Raw genomic sequence first — 23,791 nt, 5'->3', positions numbered from 1 at the left:
TCACTCGCCGAAATTAGACATTTGGCTAAACGCTCGTGTATTAAACTGTCGCTCGTAAATAAAATCTGTTTTTATTCGCTTATAAAATAAATTACTTGGTTAATAAACTTGTTTTTTTTAAGGAAAGCTATTATAATTGAAATGTATCTTTGGAAGTATAATTTTAAAAATATATATATTTCAATAGTTCATCAAGTTATAACTACTATGTACTAACACTTTTGTTAATAATTTTCATTTGTTTTATCAAAAACAATATACCTACATTATAGTTCCCACGTCTGACGTGTATTCGTTTAAAGTAAAATGGTCGAAATAATCTAAAATACTCATAAGAGAATTTTTTTTGTTATCCACTATGTCATTATAATCGTTTATAATACATAAAGAATAAAGTTACTGAGACATGTATTCCACAAATTTTTTCTAGAATTTCCACACAAGTCCCATTTACTCTTATAGTTTTGGATTTATTTTTAAGAATTAAAAACAAAATTTTAATGACAAGAAAAATAATGTTCTATCTACTTGTCAAAATAAATCGGCTATAGGAACACGACTATTTAGTTATGCATCAATATTATTTATCTTCAATTTCAGTCTAATTTTCATAACACGTTTTGGTCACTCTGTTTTGACAGCGTAAAATAAAAATATTTCTCGTACGACACTTAACTTGTTAGTCTTGAGTAACAATCAGTCGCCTACGAGTGATTTCCTTTCAAATGCTCTCGAAAAATTCCCAACAAGATTTCACGCCAAACGAAATTTATTTGAATAATTACAACAATTTATTAACTCTAAGCATCTGAACATGTCAGGATGGTTTCGTAACAAACATTTCCACATATTCTATCCGAGTGAAACATATAGAACAATTTTATGCACAAGTTAAACACACCCATGATGGAATGTTCTAATTTATTGTTTCCACTCTTCGCATTCCAGTTTAAATTAATGTCCAGATAAACTAATGCAAAGAACACATTTTTTCTACATTGTTGGACATGTGTTTTTGAATACCGCGAAAAGCAACATATTTTATCCATGTGTTAATAATAGTTTACCTTAACAAAGAGAAAAAAAAGTATAGGTTTGATTCGTGCGACAGTGGTACTTACCACGTGTGTGTGGTTGGGATCGCCCTCTCGTGGCCGAAGTCCCAACTGGTTGTAGTGGTGAAGACCGGAAAGACCACCGTAGGGGTCAGTGAGGTACTCTAGGTGCTGCTGAGGAGGCGGACTAGGTGGGTGGTGGAACGGCGGCGGAAAGTACGGGGGCTGGAAGTCCGGTTGGGGCAGCTGGTGTTGCATGGCCGAGCTGTGGTGAAGGCCCCCGGAGCCGCGGTGGTGCGCTCCGGAGCCGCCCGCGCCGTATCCGGGCGAACTTCCGCTTAGAGCTAGTGAACCATGGCCTCCGGCTGTCAACCGTTCCTACAATGAGAAAAAACCAAAATTAGGAAGTTGAATCGTAATAAAACATGGTTTTATTGCCTGTTAAGTTGTTATTGTTGTAACATCTATGTAAATTAGTGGCGCTTAATTTGTAGAAACATGAGTTATGTTTTATTTTTGGTATATAGATTAGAATTTTACCATCTACAAGATAATTTTACAGTACATCTAGAAATTCTTAGCGATCTATCCAGTAGTTTTGGTAATAAAATCGTTAACAGACGGACAACAGACAGTCAGACGTTAATGTGTTCGTAAAATGTCGTAGTAATATGAATTTGGTAACATTTAGGTTTTAGAAACTGATACTGTTAGTTCCATTTTTATCAAAAGAAAAGTTCAAATAGGTCTAAAATTTTAAGTCCACGATATACTATAGCAGATATATCTGATCGGGAAATAGAATCGTACTGTTCGTGTGTGTGGTTTATGTAGAATATTAATCATGTGGTAACACACCGGTTTAATTTTTATTACTTACGTTTAAAAAATATTATGATTTTGTTGGCCTGTGTAAGTTTCTTTGAAGTGATGTAATCTCAACTCGACCGAAATTTTAATTATAAAAACTCCGACCAGCGTCAACAGATATTAATTCACGGGTGAACTACTGCATTATTAAATACTAAACAAGGAATTTCCTAAAAAATTACAAAGAAGAGTTACTGTACTGCATAATAAGGAAGTTATCTTATAGGAGTAGAATTTATAAAATACTTAAATGCAAAACTAAAAACATGTTATTCTATGTTTTTCAACGAATTTTAAAAATAGATCCATCTTATTTTCTACTCGCAATTTTGAAACATTTATTTCTACCGGATGTCTAAATAACAATCTGATCAAGAGTGTGATGTCACAGGCTTTTGTTTTTTTCCGTATGTCGTTTCGGAAATGAATTTTGAAAACTGTGATCCGCTTGTCACATCGACTGTTGTTTAATAACCGTATAAACTGAGTTAGACTTTGGGACGCAACTATCTCACACACAATGACAAACACTGTGACATACGGAATGAAACAATAAAATAGCAAGCAGTCCTCTTGACCAGACTTTTAATTAGACAACCGATATCAAGTAATTGAAATAGCCTCGAGGACCGCTTGTGTTTTGTATTTTGAAGTAGTTTGAAGGATCTCAGGGACCTCTTTCACTCTGTTTTTAAAATAGTTTGTAAGAATTTCGGGGACCCCTTGTGTTTTGCTTTTGAAGTAGTTTGAAAGAATTTCACTGACCTCTTGTGAATGGTTTTTGAAGAGAAATATATTGAAAAAAGGGCAAAATATAAGCCCCGCCCACCCGCCCTCATCTCAATTCCTATGAATTTTTAATTCCTTATCAGACAGAGGGGCGGAACGTAATTGCAAAATCCATATTTGCTTACAAAAATTTACCACTTTGCTAAAGTTTTAAGTTTTTGGTTCCGAAAAGAAGACTACGTACCTACAGCAAGAAAAACAAGGCATAATGCAAGCCCCGCCCACCCGCCCTATTCCACCTGTGATGATTTTTTTATGCAGGGGTCGGGTTTATATTTTGCCTTTTTTTTAAGTATACCTACGTAATTTTCTTTTTATAACATGAAACTGAAAACAAGTTCAAAATGGTAAAATTTTGTAGGGAAATACGGATTTTGCAATTAAGCTCCGCCTCTTAGCTCACGACGAATAAAAAATCATCACAATTGCGGTGGGGTGGGTGGGCGGGGCTTATATTTTTACTTTTGTTTCTCTCTTAACATTCGTAATCTTCTTTCCACAACAAAAAAAGTAAAACATGGTAAAAATGGTAAATTTTCGTAGAGAAATATATTAAAAAAGGCATAACATAAGCCCCGCTCACACGCCCTCATCTCATTTCGATGAATTTTTCATTCCTTGTCAGACAAAATCGATATTTTTGCTTACAAACATTTACTAATTTGATAAAATTTTAAGTCTTTGGTTGTGAAAAGAACATTAAGAAAAACAAGACAAAATGAATTAGACATCGAAATGACAACTGTCTCGAACACAATGACCAACATATGACATAAAAAAAACAATAAAACAGGAGGCAGCCCTTTTGACTAGATTTTTAATTAGGCACCCGATATATTTTTAACTGTTTACAGGGGTTGAATTTGAAAGAATCTCGGGGACAATTCCTGTCTTGTTTTTGAAGTAATTTGAAAGAATGTCGGAGATCCCTTGCGTTTTGTCTTTGAAGTAGTTTGAAAGAATCTCAAGGACCTCGTATGCCTCGTTTTTGAAGTAGTTTGAAGGAGCTCGGGAACCTCTTTTGTTTTGTTTTTGAAATATGCAGTTTGAAAGAATCTCGGGGACCCCTTATGCCTGGTTTTTGAGGTAGTTTGAAGGATCTCGGGGACCTTTTGTGCTTGGTTTTTTGAAGTAGTTTTTAGGATCTCGGGGACCCCTTTTGTTTTGTTTTTAACGTAATTTGTAAGAATCTTCCGCATCCCTTGTGTCTGGTTTTTGAAGCAGTTTGAAGGAATCTCGGGCACCCCTTTTGTTTTATATTTGAAGTAGTTTGAAAGAATCTCCGAAACCCTTTTGTTTTGTTTAGAAGTAGTTTGAAAGAATCTCGGAATTGCATGATTAGGAGCGTATGGGACCTGAACTAGCGCGGGAAAAATTTAGACAGAGGCCTAAGAGGTCGGAATTTGACTTCAGTTAAAAGTATATAAAATTTGGATTCGGACACCGGAAAGTTTCCGATTTCTAATATAGAGGTTAACAAACAAAATTTTCGAGCAAATGTGGTTATACCTAAATAGTTCCTTTTCTACAGTGGTATGACAATGATCAACGAAAAAATAACGATTCAAGTGACATTTTTATAGTATAATCGTTTCAGTCTTTATTGAAAAAATGTTCAATTTTTGGAAAATTTTCCTGCGACACCTATGTTCTTTGAGAAAATTATAACATTTGCCAAAAAGTGAGAAAAATTATTATTATTTCGTTGAAGTTGGATCAACAGTATCACTGTCAGTGTCCACGTTGGAACTCCTTCGTTCCGCTCACACTTTTTCCTTTGAAGAAGTTATATTTATCCGGATTACTGTTCTTTAAATAATATGACACGCAGCGGAATAGTCGATTACCAACCAATACCGCGTATTGTTATGGTGGAAAATTCAACTTAACATTTGCGATTATAATAGATATTCTATTTATCCAATTATCCATTCATTGACTCATTCATATTCATGCCTTCCAACATTATGACCATTATTAAGCTTTATAAAATTATTACTACTTCCTTTCAATCGATTCAGGAACATAAATAATTTTACACTTATAAATAAAATTATGTATATCTCTAGCTCCGTCACTGATGACATCTTAATATCATCTTACATTGTAGAAGTGGTAGGCGATGAATAATTTATTAGAGATGATCGTATAAAATTATAATAATTATTTTGCGACTGCAGGTGATCCTTGTTATAAGGTAATCGAAAAAGTGGCAATGATAGTTTTCAATTTACTGGGGCAGATGGAAATACTACATCCACAATAATTGACCAGTTTGAATCTGTAATTACTAGAAAATGGTATACAATAAAATGCGGAATTGATAATGTAGAGTAAACTGCTACATATTTAACGAGATTGTTGTGTCTTCTTGTTAATGGATCGGAATGCAATGCAGCTGCTGGATGTAAAAGGTAGTTAAAATCTGTTACAATTTCGAAACTACAGACAGGTAGATAGATTTACGTGTGCTAAAAAGTGCACTTGAATGGGACAAAAATAAAAATAATCTGACATTCTCTACATTAAAAAACACAGTATAGATGAGTAATGACACTGTTATTACTCATGACAAACCATAAAATACAACAAATTTTTCATCGATGCCATCACAAGGAACACAACGTTATAATTACACTCGAAAGCCATTATTTACATTCAAGTATTTATTAATGACGCTTTAATGACGTTACTACCCATTAGGGAGTTTTATTTCATTAGTTTGCAAATTCTTTTAAAGAAAATTTGTGAACTGGTAACAGTATAGCGTTTTTTGTTACGGGAAATTCGTTCCACAGGATGTCTGTCATCTGTCAGAGCAGCTTATAATGAGTATTGATGAGAAGAGCTTCCACTGCCTATCAATTCGCCAGATATGTGTTTCTTGATCTCTTATTAAAAATGATTACTGGTATGAATTTTCCACACGTACGATTTATACCTATAATCATCCAACAACGGTTCTGCAGACCTACGCACTAATTCGTTCTTTTTTTGGAACGTAAGTTAGAAAGGTTGTTAACTACCGGATCAAATAACAAGTGGACATATTAACCCAGATGATATGGTAAGTCAATGGCGAGGAATTTGGTTTTCAAATTAGGGATAATTTATGACAATAGTTCCTGATTTAGGCGAATTCCTTTCAAGCTTCATTACTGGTACAGAAGGTTAATTATGTGTTAATATTTTCTTATCTTTAATTATTTTCACTTATGTTTAAATTTTTGTTTCCCCATTTTAAAGTTGAGAATCTTGATTTGTTGTACGTCACAATTTAATAATAATGCGGGTATTCCCAATATATATAATAGGTATTTATGTATGATTCACTGTCGGCTATAGAAGTGAATTTTTATTTTTTGTTTTTAATTTTTAAAGGACTTGACTTTCACATTTGTTGTTCGACGTTGTAAATGCAATATTAACTTTGCTTGTAGTTGTGTATCGTTGTAAAATACAAAACTTAGATATAATATCAAGGTAACAAATTAAAAACAAAGAAGAACAGGCCTATCAGATGTAAGAACGTGGAAATAACTTACTTTATTGAATTAAATTGGCTATCTAGATATGCATTTAAATTTACAGGAAATGTATCGGGTGTCCAAATAAAAACAATATAATTTTTTTTATAAGGACTAACATAAAAAAATGATTTTGTCCGACACTTTTGAAGCTTTTATAAAATTCCCGTCGCTTTTTTTTGGCATCAGGAAAAAATTTGACCGGTTTACGTGATGGTTAACAACATCCTCAACACCTGACCACTAACAAGTATCCAGTGGTGAACTGTTTAACATTCATAAAGAATTTTTAAAGCATATAGTGGCATCTGGTATCACAGAAACAAAGCTGTCATCTGTTATCGCTTTCTTACTGAGGTAAAATATGCCACTGCGTATTTCCCACAAGTCTGTTAGATTTGATCTTAATATTTTTTAATTTTAAGCGTCAACTTCTAGAACAAAATTTACCAAAGAAAACAGAGTTTCTGTTTTTATACCACTTCTGAATTAGCTAAAGCTCAGCTTACACTTCCGTATCCGTTAAGCGCTTTAGTGTAATTTACCAAAACTTTAGCCCCTATTCACTATTATAAACGTCAAAAAAGTTTTGTGTTGTTCGTTTGTGCGTTGCGTAAAAACTAAAATTCTTCGAATGCCGCCACTTCGAAAAACACTGTTTTTAGTATTCGTCGAATAATCAACAGAATTTACATTTCAAAACATCATTTCCACTTAGAAAACTTACTCATACGTTTTTTCAAAGCTCCGATGAAATCTACATGACGTTATGAATAACATTAAGATGATCCGATAAAGTTCATCAATAATTTATGTGTAACATAAAATCACGATTTAAAAAATTCGGAAAAAATCCACTTACAGGACAGCGAGTGTTTTCGAGCGTTTCGTAAACCACCGGCGCACCGCAGTGATACCACACACAAAACACAACACTCTTCTCTGAGCCACAGAAGTCACTCAATCAACGGATCACCACCTCGAGTCATAGAGGAGTGTCGTGACGGAGTAGTGTAGAGTTATAGTGACTAGCAGGGCCGCCCCAGGGCGAAAACACGTGGCCACGAGCACTGCCGAATCCAGACGAAGAACCGGAGGACCCCAACTGGGAGTTCACGAAAGAAAATACGCAAAGAAACTCGCATTATCGCTAAGTTGTTATGAATGTCGCAATTACCATTAACAAGCACAGACTAATTAAAAAGCCTTCAAGTCTACAAGAATGAAAACGACGCATTCGTATTTAATTACAGTTATAACATAGTTTTCTTATCTGATTTCGTAGAGACAGTGAAAATATTGCGTGCGCATTCTAGCAATTACGGTAAGGTGGGCAAGTTGGCGTTTGTAATAAGTTATTTCCGTTTTATTGCCATTGGTTGGAGGCTAAAAAGCTTTTTCCGGTTAATTACAATATTTGGAGGGGGTCCGCAAGCGCGGCTCCGGACCACTTTTTGCACCAACGGGCGATGAACAGGGCCGTATTCAGAATCTGCCGCCGTTGGCCACAAAAACCCATTATCGATGACACCTAATTAAACAAGGGCACTTTCAACAACGATTATTTTTTCGTCTTTTTCCACCCACATTTTTGACCTTAATAAAAAATTATGCTCTTACAATAATTTTCCTACTATACAGTATTTGCCGAGCTAACTCAAAAAATTAGACCAAAAAACTGTCAAACAGTCGCAGTATTTTTATAAAGTGCCCAAACAAAAACTAAATTAAATTTCGCCGCCCCTCTGCCTCCAGGTGGGCCCGACCCTGCTGATAAACCTGGTGGAAATAGCACGCAGATTTATTGACCATTCATACATTTTAACCGCCTTTATGTACAAAGCAATATTTCATCCTGCTTCGGGATAATTAATTTATAAATGATGCTCTGAGCGGCACAGATTTATCTCAGATCACGTTTTAAACGCTTCCGGTGATATTAGTAATGGTCAAATTCGACTATTTTAATTGCTGTTTACGTTATTAATTCTTTGAGGTATCTTTCGGATACCGTTACGGAAGGTTACACTCAAACAATCCGTTCTTCGGGTATCGCTTTTAGAGAAATCTGCGCTTAATCATGTCGAATTAATTTTTGAACAGGAAATTGGTCATCAGTTTTTTCATTCGTATGGATTTGGTTATGTATGCGTTTGGCGTAATTACTCACGGCACGTCTTTGTAATGAGTTAATTAGAAACAAAATGTTTCTTGTAAAACTGTCGCTTGATTTATGTGGTTTCGGGATGAGTAGGTGAGCGAGTAATGCTAGAACTACGCGGGATTAGAAGGATATTTAGATTTATGTCAATTGAGTTGTTTAGTTATAAAAATAGAGGTGTATACGTTACGATGTGTTAAAATACTTGCTGTAACCGGCAAAGTTTAACAGTTAAGTCAACAGTAAATAATTGGCTAAAAATAAATATTTCCTAATTAATGCGTCAAATATTTGTTTTTCATTGAGATAGGTTTCTTGTTTTACGAATTAATTAAATTCTTTGTTATAGATATATCCTAATGTGATTTTCATTTTAACGACAAACCTTGCCGGTTAAATCGAGGTTAAAATACTGTAAAAGGTGAAAATGAATTAAAGAGTGTTTTCAAATGTTGATGTCGTCATTTATTTAGATAATTTTCTTTAACTCTAAATATTTGTACTTAGGTACTTAGTTTTGTTTTGGTTTTACTCAACTACAAAAGTCAGAAGACGATGCCGTCATTTATTTAGATAATTTTCTTTAACTATAAATGTTTGTACTTAGGTACTTAGTTTTTGATTTTACACAACTACAAAAATCAGAAGACGAATTAAATTTGTAAGATTAAATTGATACAATTTGTTGACAATTAAGTGTAAAGCTTAAAAAAATTGGCCACGTTTTTTGTAAATACACTCCTGCTTCCCAGGCTTTCACCTTGTAATTAGTGGTTGCAGCTTTATGAAATTATAAAATTTCACTTGTATGCTGTCAACCTAGAATTAGATAATCAATTAAAAAATTGTCGTAAAGATTTTCTATTAGATTTGGCATGGACTCTGGTAGCTAATTGTAGAAAAACACTTTCATAAAATCTACAATAAATTATGTTTTTTACACTTCAATTTTTATTGGCTTTTTTAGGTTATAATAATAATTATAGCATAACGTGGCAAATATGAAACTTGAAAAAATATATTATTTTATTATTATTTACTTTATTTGATAATACAGTGACACACTTGCTTCACACACTTTTGAACTACTTATTACTCAAACAATTTTCCGAAATGCTCAAAATGGCTCGAATGTGATAAAAATTCACGTAGTTTTAAATATCTAAATTACGCAAGAAAATTCTCAAGGGGTTATTTAAACATTTGACAATTTTTTGGAGCACAAACACGCTTTAATTTTGAATTATTACGACGAAATCTGTTCCAGATTTTTTTTGAATTCTTTGGTAACTTTCTCAAAAGCGAAATTTTTCATTACCTCCAAATTTTCGAAATTTAACCAAAGGCGCTTTCTTATAGATTTCGACCTCCAGATCAAGTTAGTTTCGGACTCAATCCTTAAACTTAAACTTCTTTGTAGCTCTACTATTTTTCCAAAATCACTCACTGAAATCTTGCAATATTTTGCAAAAAAAAAATTTTCAAATCGAATATTTTTAAATCTTGCACTGGGAGCATAAACACACTATGTTTTTGGAAGGTCCACATTTATATCCCAGAATTTTTTGGGAATTTTTTATCAACTTTTTTCAAAGCAAAATTTTTTCAGTAGCCATGGCGGCCAAATTTCGACAACTTTCGAAATTTAACTAAACCATTTTTTAATAGATTCTGATTAGATAGATTTCTTATAGATTTCGATCTCATTAGTTTCCGACTTATTTCTGCGATAGCTCTACCATTTTTCCAAAATCGCCCACTAAAATATTGCAATTTTGCATAAAAAAAAAATTCAAACCCGATATTATAAAATTTTCCACCGGGAGCATAAATACACTATGTTTTAGTTATCAGCACGACGAAATCTTCGGGGATTTTTTTTTGTCAACTTTTTGAAAACAAAAAATATTTTGTCCAATTTTCGAAAGTTTCGAAATTTAACCAAAAACTTTTTTTATAGATTTCAACTTCCAGAAGTTACTTTAGGACTCATTTCTTCGATAGCTTCTACCATTTTTCCAAAATCGCCCACTAAAATATTGCTATTTTGTTTATTTAAAGAAAACATTTTCAAACCGAATATTTTTAAATCTAGCACCCTGAGCAAAAACACGCTGTTTTTGGAGTCAGTACGACGAAATCTGTTCCTTAAAATTTTTGAAAATTTTTATGGCAATTTTTTGAAAACCAAAATTTTTCAATACCCGCTCCCCGTCGAACATTTCTGTCAATTTTCGAAATTTGACCAAAGACTTTTTCTTTTAGATTTTGATCTCCAGAAGTTAGCTTCAGAGTCATTTATTCGATAGCTCTACAATTTTCCCATAATCGCTCACTGCAGTTTTTTGGATTAAAAACAAAACAACCGAATATTTTTAAATCTTGCATCGGGAGCATAAACACGCTATGTTTTTGGAATCAGCACGGCGAAATCTATATCCCAGAATTATCTTTTTGGCAACTTTCTAAAAGCAAATTTTTTTGCTTTTGAACATTTTGGCCAATTTTCTATAATTTTGGAAATTTAACAATAGACATTTTCTTATAGATTTCGACTTTTTCTAAATTATTTGGCAACTTTTTCGAAAGCAAATTTTTCAATAACTCCCCTTCCTAATGAAAATTTCGGCCAATTTTTGCCAATTTTACAAATTTAACTAAAACATTTTTTTATAGATTTCTACCTCCAGAAGTTAGTTTCGGACTCATTTCTTAAACTTAAACTTTTTTGACAGCTGTATCATTTTTCCAAAATCGTTATCTAAAATAGTGCAATTTTTTGGATAAAAAAAAAAACAAACCAAATAGGAGTACTTTTTAATTTTGCACCAAGAGCATAAACACACTTTTTTTGGAAGCAATACGATGAAATCTATACTACAGAATTTTTCGGGAATTTTTTAGCAATTTTTTCAAAAGAAAATTTTTTTATGAAAATTGTGGCCAAATTTCGACAATTTTTGAAATTTAACTAAAACATTTTCTTATAGATTTCGACGTCTAGAAGTTATTTTCGGACTGATTTCTGCAATAGCTCCAGCATTTTTCCAGAATTGCTCACTGAAATATATATTGCCATTTTTTTTTATGTAAAAAATTTTTATTCAAATAAATTATTTTTAAATCTTTAATCGAGTTTCTGGAATCAGTACGACGAAATCTGTGCCTTAAATTTTTTTGGGATTGTTTTGGCAATCTTTTCAAAAGAATTTTTTTTAATTTCCCCTTGAAAATTTCGGTCCATTTTCGATAATTTTCGAAATTAACGAAAGACTTTTTCTTTTAGATTTTCTTTAGATAGAAGTTAGTTGCGGACCCATTTTTTCGATAGCTTTACCATTTTTCCAGAATTGTTGACTGAAATACATATTGCAATTTTTTGGATAAAAAAATCAAACTGAATATTTTTAAATCTTGCATCGGGAGCATAAACACGCTGTGTTTTTAGAATCAGCACAAGATCTATATCCCAAAATTTTTAGGAAATTTTTTGGCAACATTTTTAAAAGCAAATTTTTTTTGCTTTTGAATAATTTCGCCGATTTTCCATAATTTTGGAAATTTAACTAAAGACATTTTCTTATAAATTTCGACCTCTAGAAGTTGGTTTCGACATTTCTTCGATAGCTCCTACCATTTTTCCAAAAATTTTTGGGAAATTTTTTTGGCAACTTTTTCGAAAGCAAATTTTTCAATAACCCCCATCCTATGAAAATTTTGGCCAATTTTCTCTAATTTTCCAAACTTAAATAAAGACATTTTTTAATAGATTTAGACCTCTAGAAGTTAGTTTAAAATGGTCCCCTGATACATATATGTGTTGCAATTTTTTGGATTAAAAAAATATTTTTTCAAACCGAATATTTTTAAATCTTGCACCGGGAGCATAAACACACTTTGTTTTTGGAATCAGCAGCACGAAATCTGAATTTCAGAATTTTCTGGATATTTTTTGGCAGCTTTTTCAGAAGGAAAATTTTTCAACAAATTTTGGTCAGGTCAGGTCAGGTCAGGTCAGGTCAGGTCAATTTTTGTCAATTTCTTTTTTAGATTTTGATCTCCAGAAGTTAATTTCGGATTAATTTCTTCGATAGCACTACTATTTTCCAAAATCGCCCACTGAAAATTGCAATTTTTTGAAAAAAAAAAATCAAACCGAATATTTTTAAATCTTGCACGGGGAGCATAAACACGCTGTTTTTGGAATCAGCACGACGAAATCTATATTCGACAATTTTTTGAAAACTTTTGGCAACTTTTTTAAAAGCAAAATTACTTTCGTAAAAAATTAAGCTTTTTTGTTAATTTAAAGCAAATTTTAGTTGCTTCCATTCTCTGACTGTAAAATAGTCAGTTGTACACAGAATATTTATTGTGATATAACGACAACTTAATTAAAACTTACCGGATTGGTGAATAACATTTTTATTTTATTACAGTAAACAAAACTGAGAATTTTGTGTATTTTGATAGTTAACCAATTATTGAATTATTTGAAACATTCTTGTAAACTTCGAACCAAAACTAGCAAGACTCAATAAGTCAATAATCAAAGACTTAACAATAACTGTCCTTGTATTTAATTAAAATATTTATTCTATGATAAATATTTTATTATACTTGTACGTATAGTAATTTTTAAATTAATTTTAATTTTAATCGCTTCATTAAACCTGCATTGCAACATTAACTTCTAAATAACAACAGATAATGATTCTACGTTAGATGTATAAACTAATTACAGTAGACAAGTTAAAAAAGTCGACATTTTTCAGATCTCTTCCACATTAAGTTCGCTTCGTAACCGAATCACTAAAAAAATATTTAATTGGATAAAATGATTGATGGCATTTAAAATACTAATAATGTTTCATTGTTCGCAATCTCGTGTTCGGGCGAGGTACCTCATGCTACGCAGCTATTACAGTTTTTGCATTTGAAAAACATTTACCTAACCACCTGACCTATCTTCCAAACCACTGACGCAATAAACAATTCACAGAATTGCGAAATTTCAATCAAATTCCTTTATTTTTTAGATCGTATTAGCACGAAGCACTTCTTTCAGTTCCGCTCGACTTAGTACTGAATAAAAGGATTTCTTGTCACCGGAACCACCAACGAAGTCCCGAATTTGCCGTAACCCCCTTTCGGAACAATTTTCAATCACGAGAACGCTAAATGACGTGGTAATAAGCGGTGGAGAAGCGCAAAAAACAGATTAGATGCTAAGAAACAATTCGAAAGCATTAGATCATCGTCAAAGCAAATTATAGAGCATTGGAGATGTGTGCAATTTCAATCTGGAAGAAGAACTAAACTTCAAGTTTGCTTTGATACGTTCTAATAACAGGTGCCGGTCAAGGTAGGGCACGTGAGGCCACAACACGTGTGGCCCCCCGGTTATGGCCCTAATATGCCTGAAAACAGAAGGGGGGACTATCGGCTAGATTGCATCTTTGACTGATTGGAATGAATAATGACCTCAAACAAATTGAGGAGTTGCACACAGGAAAACAGACTGTTAAAAGAGATATCACGTAATTTTTCAAGAAATCCAGAACTAAATATTTTTTTTTTTAATGCAAATTACAAAGGGTCTAACCAAACCGAATAAGCAACCCAAAATACATTTTCAGCTTACCAAAAATATTAAAGATTTAATGGTTTTAATTTATGGAGAATCTAGAAAAATTGTGGTATCTACACCAAAAATCGCCACATTCCATTCCAAGTTTTTGACTTTAGCAGGTGCTTGTCGGCAAAATTCGGCCCACGTTGCAATTTATCCAAAATTATTGACTTATTCGCGTCTAAAGCGCTGGAAGCAGCTTTGGAGGCTGTCGGTGAGGACCAGATAATAAATACCAACCGATAAAAAATAGATGCTTGATTGCCTCGATCCGGGCTCTATCACACATTAATTTGATAGATAGTAGAATCTACCATCATTAATTATTATTGTTACATTTTAATAAATTATTGTCGAAGCATGACTCAAAAGGTCGCCTTTTGCGCCGCCACTGGGTTATTAGATGCGGAGATCGATTTGGTGATTTTTTTTAATCTAAAATGTAAATCGGTGAGCAGTACTTAAAACAATGTTCGGGCGACTTGAAAATAATCAATTAGGTTGTCAGATGGGACAGTTTAATCGATTTACCGTTGTCGGGTTTATGAGTAGGAAAAGAATTCTTGGCCGCTCGGTGGCTACTGAGAGCAGCATCTCAAAAAAATTAATTGTCTGGATGATTTATTACAAAAATTTAAATGACTTGTCCTTCTAAGTAGGTAATGGGTTTGTATGCGTCATTGCAAAAATCACAACAAAATTTATTGTGGGTGATGATGTGTACTACTTTGTTGAGATGCATCCATGTTTACATTATTTAAATATTTACTGTTAATTTCTCCTTGATGTTTATGTGTACTTAAGATTGTGTTGTCGTAAACGTATGTTACGAGGATTTAATTAAACTCTGATTGCACCGACTCCGTGTGACGAGCAAGTCATGCAGAAATGTGTTAATTTATCATTTAAAAAATTATTGTGTTGAAACAATGTTAACATGCATTTTTAACACATTCTTCTTTGTTTTAAATTTATTTATTGTAATGTATAATTCTGGTTCTGAAATAGTGAATATTATAATAGTAGATATTATACAAAAATCATCATCAGAATAGAATGAAATTTTGCAAATTTATGACGTGTTTGGTTAGTTTGTTTATACAAGTTGAGCTGAATTTTTACTTACTGGGTTAATATGTTGAAAAATAACAAAATCCTCATATTTTATCGATCTTCCCTCCTGAAACTTATTGCTTCTACCGCATTCCTGAAAATAACAGGTAGGTAATAAAATAGTATTGAGAGGGTGAGATTTAAAAAGTGTTTACAGTCTTTGACAACACAAAAGAAAGGACAGTTTTGTTGTTCTTTAGTCAAGTGATCCACAGCACATGAAAATTCAGCTTTAAAAGTTCTGTCAATGGTTTTATGAATTATTGATTTTGAGATGTCTATAAACTGTCTGAATAAACACATCAAAAGTCATTTAGCTGTTGTTCACTGTTCTAGAACCAGAACTATGAGTATCTCGCGTATATTTGTAAATATTTATCAATTTTTTCAAGGGCTTAGAAAGAAAAGTTCTGTTTAAAAATAAATGCTTGCATGTTTGTGAAATGGTGACGAAAAAAAGAACCAAAGAAAAATTTTTTGGTCCTCCACTGAAGTCTTCGGATGGTGTAACATTTTTTAAAAAACAAAAAACCTTTTTTAAGAATTTAATGCTAGAGCTACATTTAATGCGATAATTAGGGTCGACACTTCTAGAAATACGTAACTGCAAAATTATCATCCCTTGGGGTTCTTCAGACTCATAACATAACTACTATCGAGTAAATTTTGTTGAAATCCAGTTAGTATTAGAAAAACAGTATCGTGTTGCTAAATTTCACTTGGACACTCTTACGTCAAACGGTTATTTCTTTGTTCAGTTACACCTTGTCGCTATTGTATGATGCAATTAGAATTGAACAAAGAACGTTTTGTTTGACCAGAAAAATATAATGAATGTAACAGTGCCTAGCAAAATTTTCTAAAAAAAAAAAGAAAATGTAGCAGAACTAACATTTTCAATAGAAATTACACAACAATGTGTCGAATATAAAAATTCTGGGCTAGTTTAACTACAGTTTTTGCAACTCATGCCTTGCTACGTCTCTACGACTATGATCCAAGATCAGTACAAGAAAAGTTCTTCTAAAAATATACATAACCCGCAAAAATATACATAATCGAGTAACAGTAAAGAAATAATATACTTTTCTAGTTAAGTTTTATTAATTGTGAATAATTACTAAAATATGTTATTTTTTAGATGCAACATAAAAAATCATATACAGTAGAACCTCGATAATCCGAATTAATTGGGGAAAAGGTGTGTTCGAATTAGCGATTTGTTGGGATCAGCGAATTTTCCAAAAATCTGAAAGGGAATAGAAGAACAACTTCATACACTACTGAAAACAAACTTCAAGAAATAAATCTTAATTTCTTCAAACAAAAATAAAGTATTCTTAAACAATATTAGGTACTCCGTGACCATAAAGACGCTACCTTTTTGGAATCAACACGTCGAGAACTATATCCCTGAATTTTTTCAGAGTTTTTAGATGACTTTTTCAAAAATGAAATTTTCCATGTCTATCACGCAAATTTCGACACATTCTCGACGATTTTCGAAATTTAACTAACTACATTTTCTTGTAGATTTTCGGCCGCAGAAGTCATTTCATCGAGAACTTAAACTGTTTTTCCAGAATCGTCAATTGAAATATCGCATTTTTAAACATTTCCAAAAATTCGAATTTCACACCGAATTTTCCGAAAATATTGCTCCGTTACCATCAACACGCTATATTTTTGGAATCAGCATGTTGAGATCTACGTCCCCGAATTTTTTCTGAATTTTTGGACAATTTTTTTTAAAGTGTAATTTTTCAAGTTTTGGTAAATTTTTGACATTTTCTAAACTTAACTAAATACATTTTCTTGTAGATTTCGAGCTCTAGAACTCACTTTCGGCCCTGTTTCTTAGATAAATGCAACCGTTTTTCCGGAATCGACCGTTGAAACATCGAAATTTTTAGAAATTTTCAAAAATTCGCAATTCGTACCGATTCTTTCGGAAATATTGCTCCGTGATCATGAACACGCTATAATTCTGCAATCAGCATCTCGAGATCTACGTCTCTGAATTTTTTCAGAATTTTTGGACAACTTGTTTAAAAGTGGAATTTTTCCAATGGTCCCCCATTCTTCAAATTTCGGTCAATTTTTGGTATTTTCGTAACTTAACTAAATACATTTTCTTGTAGATTTCGAGTTCTAGAACTCACTTCCGGCCTGGTTTCTTTGATTCCTCCAGCCGTTTTTTCGGAATCGACTGTTGAAATATCGAAATCTTAGAAATTTTCAAAAATTCGCATTTCGTACCTATTCTTCCGAAAATGTTGGTCCGTGACCATAAACTCGCTATATTTTTGGAATCAGCACGTCGGAATATATGTATATCCCTGAATTTTTTCAGAATTTTTAGACAACTATTTCGTAAATGAAATTTTCCCTCGTGCAAATTTCGACCCATTTTTGACGATTTTCGAAATCTAACTAAATACTTTTTCTTGTAGATTTCGGGCTGGAGAAGTCACTTCCGGCCTCATTTCTTCGATAACTTTAACCTTTTTTCCAGAATTAGTTAATTAATTCAGTGCATTGAAATACATATCGCAATTTTTAAAAATCTCAAAAAATTCAATACAACATGTGCACAAAGAAGATCTTACGTCATTTTGCAAGTAGGCGTATGTTTTCGAGTTCAGTTCGGATTCTAGAGTTTTTGTTCTGATTAAAGAGGCATCGACTTCAACTAGCCTCTGTTCGGATTACTGGATGTTCGGATAATCGTGGGTTCGGATTATAGAGGTTTTACTATACTTCTTAGGAGCTAAAAAAATTTGAAAGAAATATCCACAATATAAGGAGCTTGTGATGAAATTTTATCTAGGAGTAGATAGGGTTTTTAATATTGTGTCACACACATAATTGTTTCAGTAATTATTCACGATTAATAAAACTTAACTGGACACATGCTGTTTCTTTACTTTTGTTCAGTATTGTATGTATCGGGTGCTCAATTGAAAAAGTCATCAAGTTGATCTTTATTTTTTGTGAATATTGCGACGTATGTCTACAATTGACCTAAAATTTAATCGATGACACCTTATAAGGCGGAAATGTCGATTATACCAACAGTATGGATTAATAAAACACATGCGTTTTTCCCTACGTTCATTCTATCAAAAAGTAACGCCAACTTGATAACTTTTTCAATTGAACACCCGTTATCATCAATTTATAATTTACCACTAAGAACTAATGAGTGCAAATATCTCAAAAATGATGGATTTTCTATTACATATATACAGAGTGAGGTACTAAGCGTGAGGCACTCGATATCTCAATAATAATTTATTATTGGACATAGAAAAAAGTTAACCATCAAGAAAGTTGTGAGGTTCTTTTTTGTTAAGTATTTTCTACAGGGTGTTATTGAAAGGTACGTACAACAAAATTGACAGTTATTCGTGAAGTCTAAGAAGTCGGAAAAACTTATTTTGTGTCATCAAAACGATAAGGGGAAAATTAACCCTTATCCAACCTTTTTAGACGCTACTGAAGGATAAGTAAAATTAATTTATTTTAGTAAATCCCAGCAACTGTAACAATAAAACTTTTGTCAAGACTAAAATGTTGCTATAGAAACGAAAGATGATCTTTTTATCAGAGGCGTACAACGAATTTGGACATAAATTTTAATAATTTTTATCTCTAAAAGGTGAACACTTTTACCTGAACTCTTTTTACTTTTAGCACTCATTCTTCGAGACCAATTGCCGATTTTATTTTGTACGTACCTTTCAATAACACGCTGTATATACCTAAAATCCACATTTCCGAATATATTCACTTTTTTAAGAGACATACCAACTCTCGAAAAAGAATAAGAGAATAATAAACTGAAATTCCATATTCAAAGAGTGTAATATGTTATAATTTTGTTATGAATACTGTTTATCTATGTATCTATGCATAAAATATTTCAACACAGATGTTAAAAATTACACTAAAGTGGCAACATAGCATCGGAATTTGAAAAATATTTACAATTTTTATAAAATATGTCAGTCAGATCACGTAAAAATATATTGAGTCTTCTGTAAAAAAAAATAATTAAATAGAACATTCTGTATAGTAGAAAATAATCTTCTCAAAGCATGGTACAGCTTTAATCTTAGTTTTTTTCTCTTTTTTATATTTAATGAGATATCGAGAGAAGCACGGGTTTAATGAACCATCCTGTAAGTATGTTGGAGGTTATTCGAACCATAATTTCACAAAAGTATTAGAAAAATTCCCCAACAAACGTGATATCAAAAAAAAGCTTAGTCAGAGATAACCTTGTCATCTGCCCGAATTTTTTTGGAAACGACAGTACATTATAAAATGCACGTAGGTATCCATTTTGGATAATAACAGCCGAAGCCTAAAGAAAGTTATTAGAAGGAAAATTAGAAGGGAAAAGAGAGAAAGGTCGACCAAGGAAAGAGTGGATGGATGAAGTTGAAGCGTAGTTGCATTGCAAGAACTAGAGATCGTCAACTGGAAAAAATAGGGGAGACGAGGAAAGACTGGAAAGAGATGATCAGGAAAGTAAAAGAAGCCTAAATCCATTGAGTTAACTCAACTCAAATTGAGAATTGAAAAATCATATTTTGATCCGCAACTTGTTAACATTCAAAATAATATAACCATATAATACACAAGACCCTTAAAGTTCTGGCTGTACGAATTTTCGAAATTTTGGATCTCTATAATTTTCATTTTACATTAAAATTAGTTGAGTTGATTTCCTTGGCACAGCCATAAATAATAATAATAAATCGTCAACATTATTATCATATTTGGAGGACAAAAAACTGAATTCCAGTAACCTGGAACATTAAGAAAGCAATTGTTATTTAAAAAAAATCATGAATGATGTCATATCGTTCGCATACTAGTGGATATAAACATTAAAATTAGTTTATCTTACAGAGCTGTTACCACTTTTTATCATCATCGTTTCACATAATAAAGATTTTATTACCTTCAATACGTTACTTTCTCACCACCTGTATTTTATACTTAAACTGAACTTTTTCCTTATAAGTTGTACTAAGTACTAGAGATAACTATAAGATCTTTAACGAGGAAAATATTTTAACCCTCCCTGTACATTAAATCACACAGTAACAGTTCCAACTGAATTCCCCTATTCTTTTACAATAATCCGCACTGACCAAATGAAACCAGGAAATAAAACAGCAGCAGCAGCATTAAGGCATTTATCCCATTCCGGAATAATGGAGGCATAACTCATTCCAATAAAAGTCACTAAACAAACAGTCCCAACTCCCAACGTGTAGGTGTTCAAACCCACCGTCACACCGTCGTCATCAATAATTCCGATTCCGGTGCAGTCGGCATAAATTTACGAGTCGCCACTGCCAAAGGGGGGGCCAAGAGGCCAAGACTGGAGGCAGGTCGCCTCGAGCAGAGTGGAATGCCGTCAGGCAAGTGCACGCCCTGATCCTCGTGTCCCCCCTTCACCAAAGACTCTCACGTTGTGTTGTGTGTGTCCCCACTTGGCACAAAGCGAACTTATACTACATCATGCTTCAAACGGAAAATCTTCGATTCTAATGAGCTTGTGCTGGTTTTGCGGTTAGGATTAGCGCCGACAGGAAGAGGCTGAGGTTGGCGCGGCAATTTGTTGCCTTCGGGTTGCTAAAGCTGGAAACAGACTGTAGATAAGCGCGAGACGTGGTGGGTCAGGCGGGCTGTGGATGGAGATGGTTCGCAGAAATTTCGCACTCGGAAGTCTGTGGTGAGGAGCGCGTTCGATAATTACACAAAAAGGTTTCGTGGGAAACCAGCGTTAAAAAAAGAAAAATAGTCAGTATAAGTGGTTGATAAATGTTATTGCGAATAATTTGATATAAAGTCTTGGAGTTCGGTGGAGAATGATACCATATGATCGAAAAAAGCACTCCAGCGGGCCATGCAATTTATTTTTGAAATAATGATGTTGATATTTGACACTTTATTTGACAGTTATTTCACCTAACTGTCAAACTAAATAAGGAACGCGTTGGTGTTGCCAACATCATTATTTTAAAAATATTTTTCATGGCTCGCTAGGGGACTTTCTTCGATTATAGGGTAGATCTTCAGATGAGCGTCAAAACGACCATCAGATCTTATTATAAGCCAGCGGTAAAAATTGACTCGGTTCTTATATAAAATTTGGCATCTGTATGTAATAATTCCAATTTAATTCCCTAAATAAAACTCTATTTTCGGCAGATAAATTTCATTTTTGCATCTAACTTTATGGTAAAAATTTCAGCATTGGATATTTTCTCAATTTTTGAACGGTCGTCTCTTTCGATAATGATATCGTCTAAAATATCCGTCTCTGGATACTAAACGAATCGAGAACCCGGGCTCAAGATTCACTAGGAGGTATAAAAAGCTTCAAGGAATCGAATGGTATAAATCGCAACGCAGAATACAATTTTGTAATTATATGCCGCTAAACTCGAAAAATACTTCAGGAATTCGGAGTAAAACGCGATATCGCCCGAAATCGGAGGAATATTTAAAATTGAAGGTAGAAATGGACTCTACGGTGCACAATTAGTTTAGAAACTCTATTTCAGGCAGATCGGTTCAATTTCGTTTTTGAATCTTATTTTATGGTGAAAATTTCAGCATTTCGATGTGAAGCTTTCTTTCATGAGCTCTCATCTTTCTGCAAATTGTTATCTCTACTAATTTGAACTTCCGTAACAAAAATTCGGGCTCAATAAATGTCTTCTGTGTTCTTGATTTTTTGCTTAATATTTGAGTGACTTAATTGACTTTTTCGAAAATGACACCGTCCGAAATATCCGTCTCTCGACACTAAATGAATCCAGAATCCGAGCTGAAGATTAACTGGAAGATATATAAAGTTTCAAGGAATCGAAGGGTATAAATCACAAGGTACTCTTAAACCCTTTTGGACTTAAACTAAACACAATTCACATACACCTAGTAAAACTTTTGACTTAAATGGCTTAAACCAAACCACCCTTATAAGTCAAACTGGCTATTGTAAGCTTTATGGACCCGAATCGCAAGGATTATTACTGTCCATTGTTGCCATAATGGAGCTGTCAAGTTTTACTAGGTATATGTCAACTGACTTAAGTTATACAATAGCCAGTTTGACTTATAAGGGTGGTTTGGCTTAAGCCGCTTAAATCATAAAATTTTTACTATATAGGTGTATGTTAAGTGAGTTTAGTATATATCCCGTTATACTCGAAATACACATCAATAATTCGGAGTAAAACGCGATGTCATCCGAAATCGGAGGAATATTTAAAAACTGAGAGCAGATATGGACTTTACGGTGCAGAATTAGTTTAGAAACTCTATTTGAGGCAGTTCGGATAAATTTCATTTTTGGATCTTATTCTATGGTGAAACTTTCAGCATTTTGACGATGTCAAGCCGCCTTTCTGTCATGACCTCTCATCTTATTGAAAATTGCTATCGTTATTAATTCGAACGTCCGTAACAAGAATCTGGACCCAAAAAACTGTGTCCGCAGGCTCTTGAATTTTTTCTTAATTTTTGAGTGATCGACGTTTTCGAAAATGCCACCGTCCGAAATATCCGTTTCTCGATACAAAACGAACCTAGATCCCGGGTTGAAGCTTAACTGGAAGGTATAAAAAGCTTCAAGGAATAGAAGAGTATAAATCGCAAGGCAGAGTCTTCAACTCTTTTGGAGTTATAGCCCGTTAAATTCGAAAAACACTTTAGGAATTCGGAGTAAAACGCGATATCGTTCGAAATCGATGGAATATTTCAAAACTGAGAGCAGAAATGATTTCTACGGTGCAGAATTAGGTCAGCAACTCTATTTCAGGCAGACCGGATCAATTTAATTTTTGCGTCTAATTTTCTGGTGAAAATTTCAGCATTTCGAACATGTCAAGTTGCCTCTCTTTCATGAGCTCTTGTGCAAGCTGTATCACTTTATCTTTTTAATGGACTGTCATTTTTCTGAACCTTGGTCTGTTGATTAATTTGAACCTCTGGAACAAGAATCCGAGTTCAAAAAATGTATTCGTATGAATTTTTTTCTTAATCTCTGAATGGTCGACTTTTTCGAAAATGACACTGTGCGATACTTCCGTCTCTGGCCGGAAGATTTACTGGTTCGACCAGAAAGGTTCACGGTATCGAATGGCGTAAGCCCCAAAACTGACTCTTGAACCGTTTTGGAGTTATGGCCCGTTAAATTTGAAAACCGCTTATTGATTTCCAGATGAATACGTTATATCGCTCGAAATTGAAGGAATATTTAACAACTGAGGATAAAAATGGCTTCTATGGTGTAGAATGAGTCTAGAAACTCTACTTCAAAGAAATCGGATAACTTTTGCTTTAAATTTTATTTTATGGTGAAAATTTCAGTACTTCGATTATGTCAAACTGTCTCTCCTTCATAGGTTATCAACTTTCTGAAAATTGGTCTCCTTCCTACTTCCGTAACAATAATTCGGGCTCAAAAAATATCTCCATAGACTCCTAAATTTTTTTCTCAATTTTTCAGTGGCCCTCTTTCAAAAATGACACCCTTCGATAAATTTGTCTGTGGGTAGTAAATGGATCGAAAATCTGGCCTGAAGATTTACCGATTCGACCACAAAGGTTCATGATA

At 33.3% G+C, this 23,791-nt stretch overlaps 1 protein-coding gene across 2 annotated transcripts in view; it reads right to left on the bottom strand.

Annotated features, from left to right (window-relative positions):
* Positions 1-23,791, bottom strand: part of Tfap-2 (Transcription factor AP-2) — an 89,097-nt gene that overhangs the window by 8,727 nt on the left and 56,579 nt on the right. For both annotated transcript variants that reach the window (XM_064062714.1, XM_064062713.1), the window contains exon 2: positions 1,122-1,433. In XM_064062714.1, the coding sequence (XP_063918784.1) occupies positions 1,122-1,433 (312 nt within the window). The remainder of the gene's footprint in view (positions 1-1,121; positions 1,434-23,791) is intronic.

The sequence above is a fragment of the Zophobas morio genome, unplaced genomic scaffold (genome assembly GCF_036711695.1).
Source record: "Zophobas morio isolate AGI-343-1 ecotype UQ-CSIRO unplaced genomic scaffold, CSIRO_AGI_Zmor_V1 ptg000023l, whole genome shotgun sequence".
NCBI classification, from domain to species: Eukaryota; Metazoa; Arthropoda; class Insecta; order Coleoptera; family Tenebrionidae; genus Zophobas; species Zophobas morio.
Note: the sequence above shows the minus strand (reverse complement) of the source record. Positions and strands in the feature narration are given on the sequence as shown.